The following is a 15,059-nucleotide window of genomic DNA, read 5'->3' as shown; positions in this document are numbered from 1 at the left end:
TCCGAAAAATTCATTTTTATGAAGATATACAGGCAATATTTATACTGTATAATACATACTTAATATGCAGCCACGCTGTATAGTTTAATCATATCTTAATAACAAAAAGGGCATTAAATGACTAAAAATAGTAGAAAATATAGTTGGAATTGTAAAGTTACGATCAGTCCATCAAACTCAAACCCGAATCCGAAACCGAATGTAAGTTCAGTGTCGAATAAAATCACTACTTCCTATGATTGTCTGCATCGCTTTTGGCAGGAAACTTTGCGCAGGTTCTTCCATCTTGCAACATGTAACTTAGTTTAAGTCAGATTAAGGAAAGGGCCGCAGTCAAAATAAACGGGAAGGTATCAACACAAACCTAAATCATTTTACTGATTCTATTTGCCATAATTCCTGTAACTCAGAGCGAATTGCGTTCGGTAGAATATTTCGACTGAATCACTCAGCCTCCATCAGCTGTTGTGTGATTGTTAAGAGTGCGATGACTTAACAGGTCCACTGATTCAGAAATATTGTACCAAAAGCAATTCGCTCTGAGTTACAGGAATTACGACCAATAGAATATGATTCCAGAGCAAGGAAACAATACTTTAGTTGTATTTTACTGATTGATACTTAAAGTAGCTACATTTCATTGTTTGCACTGTCGAGTGTGACAACTGTTGATATAAGCAACGAAAGGTAGCCGTGTACGATAACTGAATCAGAGCTTCCAAGAAAGGTTGCCATGGCAATTTAACATTATTATAAAAGAAATACATCAAAACTATAAATAATTATGCACGAACCTACCAACTATGAACAATAACAAACTGGTCCACGTTATATAACGAACTCTTCAGTTGATAAGTACGCCCCCATGAGAACGCGCGTTATAAAAAGAAGCTAAAATATCCCTGCAACTGTCAATTTTGCGTTTTGTTGTAAAATTCGTAAAATGAATGGACGCACTTGGACCACTTGGTAGAAAGTAGGGCTCCCTGTTTCGTTAATACGTAAACAGGAGAGAAAAGCACAAACATGAAAAAGGAACTTACATGTACTTTTCACTTCTTCAACAAAAGCTGAAAAACAGTATATGATAGCAGTTTTCTTGTTTTCATTTCTTTGTATCCAAAAGGAATAACTGTTGGACGCGTTTTGCCACGGATTAGGGGTGTTGTTCAGAACCATGTGTACTAAATCAACTCAATCCTCTAATAAAGAATTTAGCATAAATTAACAATTCTTTGTCAAACAGCTTACAACTGCTTGTAATGCTTAAAGGTGAATCAAGCCGATATTTGATATTTGGGTTAACATATCAATGGAATTGCATGAATCTTTACAAAAAGGTTATTTTGAGCAAAATACGTAGTGTTATGTGCAACGCCACCTTGAGTCAGCCTCACGTGGTTCTTAACAGGTGTTTCAGATGAAAACATGCTATTCTACGTATTGTGGACAAAAGTAGAATTTAGAAGAGGAAGGAAAAGTGAAAGTGTTCTTCCTAACTACTCTCGGGCGACGATTTGAATATTCCCCTCCACTCACCTGTTTTCCCTTTCCTTAATCCAAAGTAGGAATCTCTTCTTCCTCTTTTCAAACTGATATAAACTGAAACTCCACTCTGTATCCTCCAGCGATTAAAATCTTCCCACTGTACTCTTCAGGTTTGCCATTTTTTGCCCAGGTCATCAGCAACCCCCCAAAAACCCGATAGAATTCGACTTTCAGACGCTTTCCGTCAGCTAGGGTCTTTGAAGTTGTCCATTGAGTTAAATGATTAAGTCAAACAATAGATTACCCGGCCCTGTTGTGAGAAAAGTTTGCCTCCCCCGCCCCAGGTTCCCCCTGTCAATGCCATTAAACTACCAAACAGCCATGATACAGCTTGTGAACACATTTGTTTCCAAATGATGATTGGATAATCCAGTGGCAGACTTCTACACCAACAGCACGGTAGTAATTTACCAGAATAAATTTAAACAATAAAAACAAATCAACTCAACTCATCGAACAATTAATTCAAATCTTATCGCGTTTCTCGTCTTAGAATTGTTTTCTTCCTCTGCTATTTACTTTGCTGCCAAACTCTTTAATTCGAGATCACTCCATAAGATAATATTTATCTTATTCTCGCAATAATGACAAGCAACAAGCTTTTTATTTAGTTATTTATCTATTTGTTTATTTATTCAAAGTACGTCCATCATGTATTTACGTGGGATTACGTGTGGGGGAAATCTCTGCATAATTCTTCCATTTTCCAAACATTTAATGAATTCGCAAGTTCTTTTTTACACTTAACGATTCAAAACATCTCCGTTGTTTCCTTATGTAACAAATTATATTAAATCTTCGGGAAATATCTATTTAATATCATTTTATTTGTCAAACATCAAATACCGGAACAAAGTCGAAACGTACGACTGTGTTCTAGCATAACATTATCTTCGATTCTGTGGTATATCCCGCAGTCTGTAAGTGCTCTGCTACTGAAGAAATGGTAGATTTTTTTATTGCAGGCCAGTGAAACTTGATAAAGACATTAGAAGCTCTGTTTGGCGAAATACGTATCTTCTCATGTCTTCTCGTGATATCTATCTCCCTCGTGCTACAAATTCGAACATACATTGACAGAGCGTGAACAATTCTTGTCTACCATTGTCCTGCTATGCACAAAATCATTGCTTTGTGAAGGATTAATTGAAGATGTTTACTTGACGTGTAAACTTCAGCGCACAAGTAGCAATCAAGTGCTGTAATGCTAAATAATTGAAACAAAAACCAAGCCACTTAAGGTTGATGAAGTTGGCCAGTTTTAAAATATGGCCCTGAGTGATTGCATTGTCACGTCCTTTCCAGATAAATTCTTCTTATATTGTCGAAAAAACCAGTATATCGTAGGTAGATAAGAAAGTATTACTAGGAAATATTACCAATTATCACATGCACAAGCCAAGTTTGTTGCCTCTGAACATAGAATTGTTCTCTGGTCGTTCTACGTCGCGACAACTCGCGTCTGTATCATCAATTTTGGTGCGTCGAAATTCGTTTGCGTCGATCTTCGATGTGCTCGTAAATGTAAACAAACAATATGGCGGCTCGTATTTCTCCCGCGATCAAAGTTTGTCTGATGTGAATTTTTTATAAATCAGTCATAATATTAAGGGTCTGCCAAATACATCCACTTCGCAAATTTTTCGTGTCTGTTTATTTTTTTAGTCATGATGAGTAGAGAGCTCACCATCCACGTCGCTCGCTGAGCCTCAAAAAGTCGTGTAATAAAATCAATATTTTCATAGACTACGACAATAATATCCAAACTACGGAAGCGTAAGAGAATAACGCTTGTATATTCACATGAATGATTTTCGGATACAACGAACTCGAAGCATGGTCGCATTACCGTGCGTTCCTTAGGCGTTGCAACCACTACCATGCAGGGTAGGTCGGTCGGGCGCCGAGATTCAGTCGGGTTTTTTGTTCTCGAAAAATAACTTAACTTTGTCTGATTTAAATTTCTAGCCCTATGCTATCTTTGAAATCGGGTATAACTTTGCAGAAGTTGTGTGAGGTCATCTGGCATTTGCTCCGTACACAGACGTAACAGCCGTGTTCCTTTCTGACCCGACCGACGGACGACTAGAAATGATTGACAACTCGCCCACGGCATATTGATATTATTCCAAAAGTAGTTCAGAAGTTTAAACACAGAATTGTTGAGGAAATCTCCTTTACTTTACAAAAAACAATGAATTCTTGGCTTGTGCATGTGATAAGTATATTCGTGACGTAATGACGGTGTCACCATTCATCTTCTAACTCGTGGTGACACTGTCATTACGTCACTCGTATTTTTCTTCGCTGAACGAAGAAAAATATTAGGGAAGGGAATATCTAAATGTACTAAAGTGTGGAATTAAAAAATGCAAGGACTGAGCGGCACAACTTCAAAGAGGTGTGAAAACAAGGTTTGGAATAAGGTAGTGGTTGGGCCTGTGAACTAACTTTTGAGAAGGGCTGGACGCCTCTGTTGTGTAACATGGAGCATAATATTCTTGCCATGTCGCAACACACTCAACTCTGAGAGGGCCTCACAGGTTTTCGTGGTGCGGCAGAGCTCTTATGCTCTATACACCAACAAACCTCTTTCTGGGTGTATAGAGAATGAGATCTACATCTGAAGCGTACATGCTTGTGGAGTGTCTGCGGTTGAAGCGAACAGTTCAACGTCCTTTCAGAAAGTTTCATCGTTAAATTTTCAAATATGTTTCATTGGTGTATTCGTGTAGAACACATGTTGTATTTTGGGTTCTTTATATATACTCGTATACTCGTGATGTGTCCGCATTTTGACGACTTTTTTGATGTGTAATAACCGTAAGTATTATATTCTCACGGTTCACTCAACTGACCAGCTTCTGCTCTTTGGGCAGCCTTTCGGAGCCAGAAATGAAGAAATATATCAGCAGTTTGAAGTAGAACAAAATACAGAATAACATAAATAGGGCAAATTTAAAAGCTTTTACTTTGAAAACTTGTTATAACATACGTTCTTCGTATGCGTGTTTGTTTGCAAATTTGCACACATTTCCGTTCTCATAGTGAACGTGCTCTATTGTTTCATATATAACTTTGTCATATTGCATTTTATAGAGGATGCAGTTATTAACAACGAATCACCCCTGTCATCAAATTGGACAAGACATTGAACAAGATGTAAAAATAACATAATATTTCTTTATTTCATTCATCATATTAATTATTCTATTTATTTCTCTTGTTCGATGTAATTGTCCTAAAACACATCAAATGTTGGTAATATTTTTTGCAGTCATGAAATTGAAGATCCGTTAGCATAGGTAACGCCTTGGTGTAAATTGTACTGGGGTGGGAATTTCATAAAAAGTCATGAAAGTGGATAGAGGTGTTGTTTGTATTTCCTATATTCCAACGTTTGCTCAACATATCATCATTATCATCATTACCATCATCATCATCATCAGCATCATCATCATCATCATCATCATCATCATCATCATCATCATCATCATCATCTTTGTAGTGATAATGCCAATGTCAGTGTACAGTGATGGTGTTCATGTCAAGGACAGACCATGTATCATTCTATCATTGCATTGTTATCAACGCTATCATCTTCGTCTTAGTCGTTATCACTCACTAGCAACACCATTACCGTGTATAAATTATTCCAGGCGTTAGATCCATCCAATGTCTCTACGTTAAGTGCCTAATGCTCTGTACTTGGCGAGAGAGGAGGCCATTACAATTTAACCAACAGCGGGTCAGATATTACGTAGTAGCCGGTTATGCGATATCAAATAGGGTTTTGAATAATTTGCCTGCTAAAACACTGATACATCATTGATTCATCTATTACACTTTCAATTTTATCAATCAAAACAACTCTAGCTAGGTGACTACAAAACAGAGCAGGATAAAAATAATTACAGATGACGATTTTTTTTAATTTTCCGGGCGAACAGTTTCAAGAACAATCCCTCCATCAATCATCCATCTCTGTAACAAATAATGGTTACCGGGACCATGATCAACAATCTCAGTTTGTTTGTTTGTTTGTTTTGCATGAGATGTAATACTTTTACCCTGGTGATCCTTACCTGCTGCCTACGTTACCTGCGCATATAAAAAGAGAGTTGGGAAGCAGCCTTCCCTGTGTTCACTGTTGTAGCTTACCCTGAACAACTTTACACATTAAAAAATTAACACATACAGAGGACAGAGCGGGTGCTTTGAAAGGATTTAACATAGACGGGAGACATATCCTCTGTCTGTCACGTTTATGTTTTTTCAGTAGACTTGAACCTACTCTAATTGTTTCTCCTTTACGACATAAATAAATCTCACGTTCAATGGATTTTCAATGGGCGGCTTGTCATATTTCGGTCAAAAGAGGAACATCAAATGAATGTCGGGTAAATAAATACAAATGAAAATTTGAAGATTAAAAACTCTGTCTCTATGATATATGTCGAGAAAAGGATTGCAGCCAACAAGTGGTTGTTGTTATGCCGGAACAGCGACAAGAGATCATTCCAGTTGTTGCTTAGTGCTTTTCACGACGATCTTCCCGTGAATGAATGCACAAGGTTATGTAAGGTTATGCAATGTCCCTAATACAAGCACCCCTCTTCTGTTGTCATCGAGTGTTCTGCTGTGAGAAAACCTTTCAATGCAGCCAATACGCAATCTGGCAGATTGAGTGATGTGTCATCACGTGAACAACGTTTCATTCAGGCATATATTGTTCGGTATTTATGTCTTATGGTGAACCTCCATCGTATACGAAGCCAAGGTAGATACGATATGAAATGCTCTTCCGAAGGGCGTCAAGTTTATGCCTTGAGCATCGAGTCATTATCAAATCTACCAAGGAAGAAAAAGGTAGGTGACAAACGATGTGAACACTGGTGGGGTTAGAGTAACCGTGATATGACCTATGTTTCAATCGGAAGTGATTATTCAGCTCCGTGGGAAACCACGTCCGTTTTTATAGCATTGGTAAGCAATGTTAGTCTATCTAAGTCCAGTGACAGCACATAAATCACAGATGTCTACTGCGAGCCTACACTCTCAGCCATATGCAGGGCATTCTTGAAGCAATACGACGTACTATAGTATTACGAAAGCCGCACACCAGTTTTAGGATGATGGGAATATTTCAGATTATTTTGTCTTGTATTGTAGTTTACGCTACTTTTGAGGTGGTAAGGACGACGGTCGAAAATGAGAGTATTGACGTTTTCTCATGTTTTGCCAAAGGAAGTAGGTATTTCTTTCCTTGATCCCGCGATAAAGTAGAAGATAATGCTTGTCGAATCCGGAAAGCGAACCAAACCTACCGGGGGTTTGAAAATTCAAACCTGGCGCCATTCTATGAGTATGCGCTCATTCAGAAAAACGTGAGTCTACACAATCTCGAGCGGCAAAGAACTCTATAAATGTTGAAAGTCAGAATTTTGTCCCAGAGGCGAATCTTTTCGTAAATCAATGGATGCAACTGGTGTGTAAATTGTTGTTCCAACGGTGCATCGACGGCGTGCATCCACGGTGATTATGAATAGGTCTTCTATGTTTCCAAGAGTCTTGTATTAAAGCCCCACTAGCTTTGTCTTTTAACATTATTTTTATGATTTTACTTTAAAGCTAAAATAAGTTTGTGAAAATGAACTAATTTAGTTGTGTGTATACACTTATTATTAACTACCCGCTTGGACTGAATATGCAATTTTGAACAAAACAGACTACACTGCGATTATGTTTGCCCAAACAGTAAATCGCAGCACCATGCGGAAAAAGCACAAACCGTGGATACTGTGCATATCTGCACTGAAATCTTCACATAAACTGCACAGAGTAGTCCAATGTAATGCATAGGGGTGAATGTTTTCAGCCGTGATATTGTATGTTCTGTTTCCTTTGTAATACTACAATTTTTTGAAAATGGCGAGAATCAAATTTTTGTCAAAAGTTTCACAAAGGAATGGTTTCCTAATGCAGTAAAAGCCCATATCCCTTCAGAGGGTAGAATTCAGAGAAAACCAGGAAAGAATATAGGAAGATATTTTGAGGTTAATAAATTTCAAGAGTTACAGCTAGTGGGCCTTTAATAATGTGCTACCGTTTGATCGAGCGGGAATATGTCTGATCTCAACGTTACAGTTTTATTGCGAGTGTTTTCAAACAGTCATTTAAAGTTTCAGTGTATTTGGTACAGAGCTAATAAAAAAAATAAAAAAAATTAAATGTATATCTCCGCCAGGAAAGGATAAGGGCGAACTGTAAATGCGGTGGACAATCATTTCGAGATGAGGGCGCCACCCGGTAGCCAACATTGTACCGTCTGAGGTACGTGTAAAACTTTGTGGCTGCCGTGGAAAACTTTTACCTTGCAGAGAGATGTGCAAGATAGATATAAACGTCATAATATCATCTAATATAAACGTTTCAATGTTGCCGGACAGACCGTGGATCTAGTTATTAGAAACAGTGGGGTTATCTCTAGTTGATGGGGCCAATGAATGAGGAAAATAAATGACAAAGCGTGACAATGCTAAGCTTAAAAATTTAACGTCTAACACGTTAAAACCATTCTGATTTAGATATCGTTTACCCTCAAGTTAAACTTAAAACAACTTGAAACAGAAATGGAACAGAACTGAAAATATACCTTTGTCAAGTATAGTTTTACCTTGTCAACTCTGATCTCATTGCAAACCAAAATACAAGATTATTATTTTCACTTACTCTGTACTTTTTCTTTCTAATGTACAGACGCTGGTATTTCTGGGACTTCTCTCATCAATCGCGTACATCATCATTTTTTACTTCGCATCGTCAGCAACGCGAACACAAAGTATCGGACTCAATGGTCATTTGAAACTTCAGTAAGTACTTGATTTTCACAAGATTTCTTAGTCTTTTTTACAAGTGTCTTTGCGTCTTTCAAATTCATGTGATACATGTGTCACCTTGTTGATTTCTTCAGAGGCCATAACTAAGTTTTTGCACCAAGAACTTTTCATGTGATATTTCAGATGGGTGGGCAAACAATTCAGTAGGAGAAGGAAAGGAATTTGGCCAATGATTCAACCGAGGTTCCAGAACATTGAGAGATTTCAAAATGGAGTGAGCTGAACCATAGACCCTGGCTGACTCTAGGGTCTATGGTTGCACTTCGCCATAACAGCTTTATCAAACGTCATGATGTATCTAGGAGGAAATGTCTATCACGTGAGAAAAGATGAGCGGGATATGGAGATATGGTCACAGGCGAATAAGGCATCTATAGTCTAAGCATAATATATCGATCTTCTCGTAATTATGAAATATTAATATTATTTATAAATCAATGTGGTATTTAAACAGGGTTGAGTTCTTTCTGCTCTGTAGTACATGGTGAGTCACATGCTGTGCAAGAGTATATATGTGTGTAAAGGGAAGCTCAACCTGAATGGAATATCAAACTGATTTTACTACCTACTCATAATTATTAGATGATTGATATATTATGCACTGACAATAACTGACTTATTCGACTGTATTGTAGGGATCGGGTACAAGATACAAAATCATAGGCATCGCTCTGATAGGCAGATAGACACAAGCAAGACCTTTAAATGGGTGCCAGCAGTGGGGCCTGTGAACTAAATCCCGAGAAAGGCCTGAACGCCTCTGGCGTGTAATAGAGTGTAATGTTCAGCCATGTCACTATACATTCAACTCCGCGAGAGCATCTCACAGCACAGGGGTACATGGTGCGGTAGAGCTCTCATGATCTATACATTCAACAAACCTCTTGGTGGTTGTATAGAGCATCGTTGTAGATTAACTTTTGGTTACACCAAAAGTATATGGACAGACCCCTCCACCAATGTACACGTAATTGGGAGTTAAGAAACTTTGAATTCAGGTCACAGGTCATCATTGGCAAGCTGTTTCTTCATTTCACCAAAATATTAAATTTTGCAACATCAGTTCGGAAAATGCATCAAGATTCGCTAACGTGAAAGATTCAGTCGTATGCGGGCGCTATTGCGCTCCGGGCGACCTCGGGCGCTGTCACACACGTCTGAATATTTCCGTCTACAACATTGGCCAACCGATCCAAAATCACCATTTCTTATTTTGAGATGAACAAGAATTTTTATTTTTGACAACAGTACAAAAGGCTACCTGTCGGTTGTTTTGGACAATTTTCTTTTGGTTTTATGGCGGAAATTATCAGAAAACGTTACACAGGTTCCATAACTTAAACGGTCAGCAGAAATCTGAAGGCAGTAGAAGTTACTACTACAAAGTGGGCGTAGATAAGAAGCGTCTCCTTTAAGTGTTTCTAAACCGAGCATTTGTAATTGTGTTTATGTTTTACTCTTACAAGTTACAGTGACAGTTGGACAGCTAGAAGTCAGAGAACCCACCACAGTCAAGATGGATCACAAACAATATCATCTGACAATTCCTGTTTTCGCCAAAACGATATCGCATACCTGTTCAATAGGAAAACGGGAAGCACCACACTGGTTAACCTGCTGTACAGGTACAGCAGAAAATATCAATTCCCGTTCCGGCGAGAAGTTATCATACACAAATCTGAAAGTTATGGCGGTTACATGAAGCTGTACCACGTGCAAGCGAGTGACATTACCGAAGCCACTGATAATAAAGGGGCAAGTGGAGTGGCGTCTGGAGTTTCGAACCATCGCTGGTTACTGCCTTTCAATATGACTTTGTTAGAATTCAAGGACGATGGCATTAGGACGAGACCAACAACGATCGGCACAAAAATTGTTTCCATCGTGCGCGATCCGTCCAGAAATTTTGAATCCGCTTTTAATTTTTTCGCTTTGGAACGGTATGTGACACTTTTGACGCGCAGGGTGCCATACCAACTCCCAGAAGAGTGGAATTCTCTGGAAGTGTTCATGAAAAACCCAGACATCTTTCGAGCATTGATGAGACCCGGATCGCTGCACTGGGGCGTGTCCAGAAATAGCCAACTCTGGCAGCTTGGTCTTGACCATTGCTACCATGACAACGAAACACTAGTGGAGGAATACATTGACCAATTAGAAAAGGAAATTGACTTTGTCTTTGTCACGGAATACTACGACGAGTCTCTGATTCTATTGAAACGGCTGATGTGCTGGGACATGGAAGACATTTTGTACGTGTCGAGGAGAGTCAGGGGCCAACGAACCGACATGACGTCAGAGACACGTGACAGAATCTACAAATGGAATTACGCCGATATGAAATTGTACGACAGATTCAACAGGACATTATGGAAGAAAATCAAAGAATACGGAAGCGATTTCCACGAAGAACTCAAATTATTCCGTGAAATCCGAGATACGGTCACACAAAACTGCGAACAATATCAGTACATTAGAGAGAAATCGCTGGCGGTGATGATGAAAGCCAACATAATGGTTGAAAACTCCGTGACATACTGCCAGAGACTGTATTCGTGGTTTGCATTTGAAGTGGACACGACTATACAAACTCTTGACGACGTAGGTTATGAGGTGACTCCGACTCGTGAACGTAAGTGAAAACCATACGTTTCTTCTTTTTGACGCATGGTCATGATTATACAAGCATGTCATAATCAACGGAAACGCATGGAAATATCGTAAGCTGTCAATTTCTTGAAAACTTTAACAGGGGACTCAGTGTAGGAAACCAGGAATATGTATTCAAACTAGCGTCGCCATGCTCTATTTCAAGGTAAACGGCAATGGTACTTACTTTGTGGAGAACAAACTTAAAAGAGCACTGATATATTTTTATTTATGGAATATCATTTTATGTCTTTATAGAATAATTTGGTCGTTATAATTCACAATTTTGAAAGTCACTGGTTGAGGAACGTTTAAAAAGATGCGCAAAATGGAAATATCAATACTTATATCAATCTGTTTGTTGCTTTGGAGGCACACAATTCAATTGTGATAAAGATGAGTCAAGAGTATGTCCATGTGATATGTATAAATAATAAGTCGGAGACCCAAAAATATCACCATTCCTCCAAAGCCATGTCATTTTGAAGACAACGAATGTAGTTTTGATTTTTTTGTAGTCCTCCAACTGTTGGGGTATCGATATTGTCGGTATGAATATGATCATCGACATATTTGCTAATTTTCTGTAGGATTCAAAGGCTCGATCGCCGCACGGACATCGCTTGAAACTTACACGGGACCATTGTGTGTCGAAATCAATTACCATAGGGATGATCGATGGAGTCTTTTCAGAGCAGACAGTTTGACTCTGGATGTTTACCTTAAGACTGAAAACACAACCATCTCAGCGAAGAGAATCACAACGGAAGAGCCGGGTCGTTTTATCGCTACCTTCGAAATAGATTCAGCCACAGTCCCTCTATCTATAGGGACTGTGATTCAGTATAGGTAAGTAAGCCCTTACGCGTTTGCGCCCTCAACGGCTTCAAATTGTAGGGTAGGCTTCAACTTATGGGGCAGGCTTTCGGAACCAGAAATGAAGAATTAACAATTTGAAGAGGAATAAAATGTACAATTGGGCAAAAGCATTTTTACTTTCAACCTTTTTGTAACATACGCACTTCTTACGCTTGTTTGTGTGAAAATGTACGTTCTAGTGAATGCACATAATTGTAACCTATATAACTTTGTCATATCACATTTAAATTTTTTATGAAGCATACAGTCATTTTAAATCGAATTACCCTTAAAGTCAAATTAGACCAGAAATTGAACACGATGTAGAAGTAACCTAGTCTCTTTTATTTTATTCCTCATGTTTATTATTCTATTTATTTCTCTTCTGCAATCGAATTACTCCAAAACACATCAAAATGTTTGTAATATTTTTCGCACTCATGAACTTTGCATAGATGGGCATGACGCCTGGGTGTAAATTGAATTGGGATTGGAATTTTATCAAAAGTCATGAAAGTGGAATAGCGGTGTTGTTTGTTTTTCGTATATTCTCAAAGTTTGCCTCACAAAGCATAGCAAAAATATCAGCAAGAGTTGCATCACGTGATCTGTAAATTTCATTATCTTTCAAGTTTATCACATGGAGTAGTTATTAATGTACAAAAACCACTTTGACACATTTTTATCCTTATTATGTTTCACTTTTCGGGACATCAATTGGTGGACTTTGATAGTTTCTATTATTGGCGATATTTTCGATGATTCAAGGCATACTGTTAAAAACTTACCTGAAGTCTATTGGGATTAGATCAGATATTGATTGTGATTACATCAGAGATTGGAAACCATGAATCATTCCCACGGTTATCTCTTTGTTTGTCTCTCACAGGTTGTCAGTGAATCACGGTTGTCGAGGGAGGACTACATCGTTGACAGAGTTCGGGTGAAGAGACCTCCTTGCTCATAAGACATGTACCTGTGTGCGATGTCTGTCTCATTGACAGAGTAACTCGCCTATAAAATCCACAACCGTATAATTTCATTGCAATATTGCCCTATTTTACAGCGTTTATCGTATCACGTTCACTCGTCATCTTATTGACCAACACACTGAAATCCGGATCTTTTTTGCGAACAATGAAAGATAAAATATAAATAATTAAAAGTAAGAATGAGAGGAAGTGTTTAGATAAATTAATAAATAAGTAATTTCTTACTCGGGAAATGCCGTATCATCCATGGTTATATTCATTTCTTATTTATCTGTTTGTTTGTTTTCTCATTTTCTTTTTTTTCTTTACGTTATGTTATTACTTTGTTTTCATGTTTGCTATTCAGATTTTAGCCTCTATGTTTTGTAACGTGACATGCGTTTACCCTCGCTACTGACAAACCCCTAAGAACAACCGACTCCAGTCCGACTTCTAGTCCGGCTAGCTGTGGAACATTTCGCAATGCCTTGGAATTAAATTTTACCACCCGCTCACACAAAATAAAGAACAATACCAGCCCGCACGTTCCCCCGTCCGCTAACAGTTCGTTTGTAAAGGGTCCAACGTTACACACTTTCAAGGAAGGAGAGTAACTGAGCGGTACATCTTCTGCAATGGAAGCCAAATATTCAACGAAATCATTCTGGTTTGAACCACAACAACAACACACTTTTCTTCCATTTTATTGTAAAAAAATAACAGTAAAATTGAAACCAGATTATTAAGTTTCATGTGGCCAGGCATGATCAATGTTTACTCGTTGAGTTCCTCGCACATGTTAAGGGAAGTATATTGAACAAATTTCGGTGGAGTGTGCTCGTAGTGGTTGACGTTACCACAACTCTTGAAGTTTGGACGTTGGCGGCGTTGTTCAATTGAAGTGTTGTAAATCTTAGGCCTGGCTCGGCCCGGACCGTGCCCTGAGACGCCACGCCGGACGGTGAATTGGTTTTGAACCGAGTATGGTCGTAGGCGCTACTGTGACCCAGAACAAACAAACCCGGGGAATAAAAGAAAAAGATAACACAAAAGAAGTGACTTCCACCATGCAACATTGTATAAATTTCCAAGCTATCCGAATATTTATTGTAACTGACCAGTTGTACGACATATTGCGAGGTGATGGTCAGAGACAAGCAAAATATGCTACATAAAATTCAAAAAAAAAAAAATTAGTCATGTTCATTTTTCAAAGTATTATTTACATGAGGGTTAACGGAAAAAGTGTTAATATGGAAAAACTAACACAAACAAATTTGCGCGAGTGTTCTCAGACCGAGCTCCCCATCCCTAAGATTGCTATTCCCTTGTAGATGACGTTGCAGGTTTCAGAATGAGAAGTAGCCGCGTTTTCGCATTCTTGCATAAATCCTTTCTGTAGAAACCGACCAATATCGTTTGACACTGCTAGCACAGAGCTGAAGTCTATTGCTACGTTCACATTGCAAAATTTTGGGTCGGCCCTGGGCCGGGTTAAAATAATCTCCTTTGGGACAAGATACATGGGGTCAAGCAGGCAGTCGAAATTTCGACAGATCTTGCGAGCAAGTCTTTTACTTCGTTTCTTACTCCATTTATGCTTGATTTTGCCAGACTGACGTCAACGACGTAAACAAGTACGTGAAAGAATAAAACCATTTATAAAGAAATTCTAAAGTCATCATAAATGATAAAATTAAGCGTCTACATGATATTCTAGCATGGACGGTAGAGGCTAGAGACTGTCTAACTGCTATGGCGTTTGAAACGCAGAGTGCAAATATACACTACACATCTTTGTGCAAGATTTTGGCAACCGAGGTTTCGGTATATGTTCCTTTGTATTTATTATCAACAGAAACCTTCTTTTGTAAACACTTGTGTTGAAGATCTCAAATCCTGCGTTTGCGCAAACTGAATACTTTATTGGGCTTTCTTTTACATTTGATGTATCTGTTAGTAGCTACCATATTGGACTTTCTGCATTGAAGGAGGGTCCCAGTGGTGACTTTTGATGTGAAGTGTGCGCTGAAAAACGCTAGGTCAAAATAATCTTAAGATCCCCCCGTATCCATCCCCCCATTTTTCCATTTTCGAATCATCACACTACAGGCTTCGAATAGTTTTACTTCGC

The 15,059-nt window shown here is 38.5% G+C and overlaps 2 protein-coding genes across 2 annotated transcripts in view; both read left to right on the top strand.

The window, feature by feature from the left end:
• LOC139134730 (malignant fibrous histiocytoma-amplified sequence 1 homolog) overlaps positions 1-15,059 on the top strand; it is a 247,979-nt gene that overhangs the window by 125,197 nt on the left and 107,723 nt on the right. The window lies entirely within an intron of this gene.
• On the top strand, positions 6,222-13,613 carry LOC139134731 (uncharacterized). The gene is made up of 5 exons (XM_070701720.1): positions 6,222-6,417; positions 8,308-8,420; positions 9,920-11,079; positions 11,687-11,945; positions 12,844-13,613. Exons 1-5 carry the CDS (start codon positions 6,298-6,300, stop codon positions 12,899-12,901), a joined length of 1,710 nt encoding a protein of 569 aa, XP_070557821.1. The 5' UTR covers positions 6,222-6,297; the 3' UTR covers positions 12,902-13,613.

Source organism: Ptychodera flava, chromosome 6 (assembly GCF_041260155.1).
Source record: "Ptychodera flava strain L36383 chromosome 6, AS_Pfla_20210202, whole genome shotgun sequence".
Classification (NCBI taxonomy): domain Eukaryota; kingdom Metazoa; phylum Hemichordata; class Enteropneusta; family Ptychoderidae; genus Ptychodera; species Ptychodera flava.
This window is presented reverse-complemented; position numbering and strand designations above follow the sequence as displayed.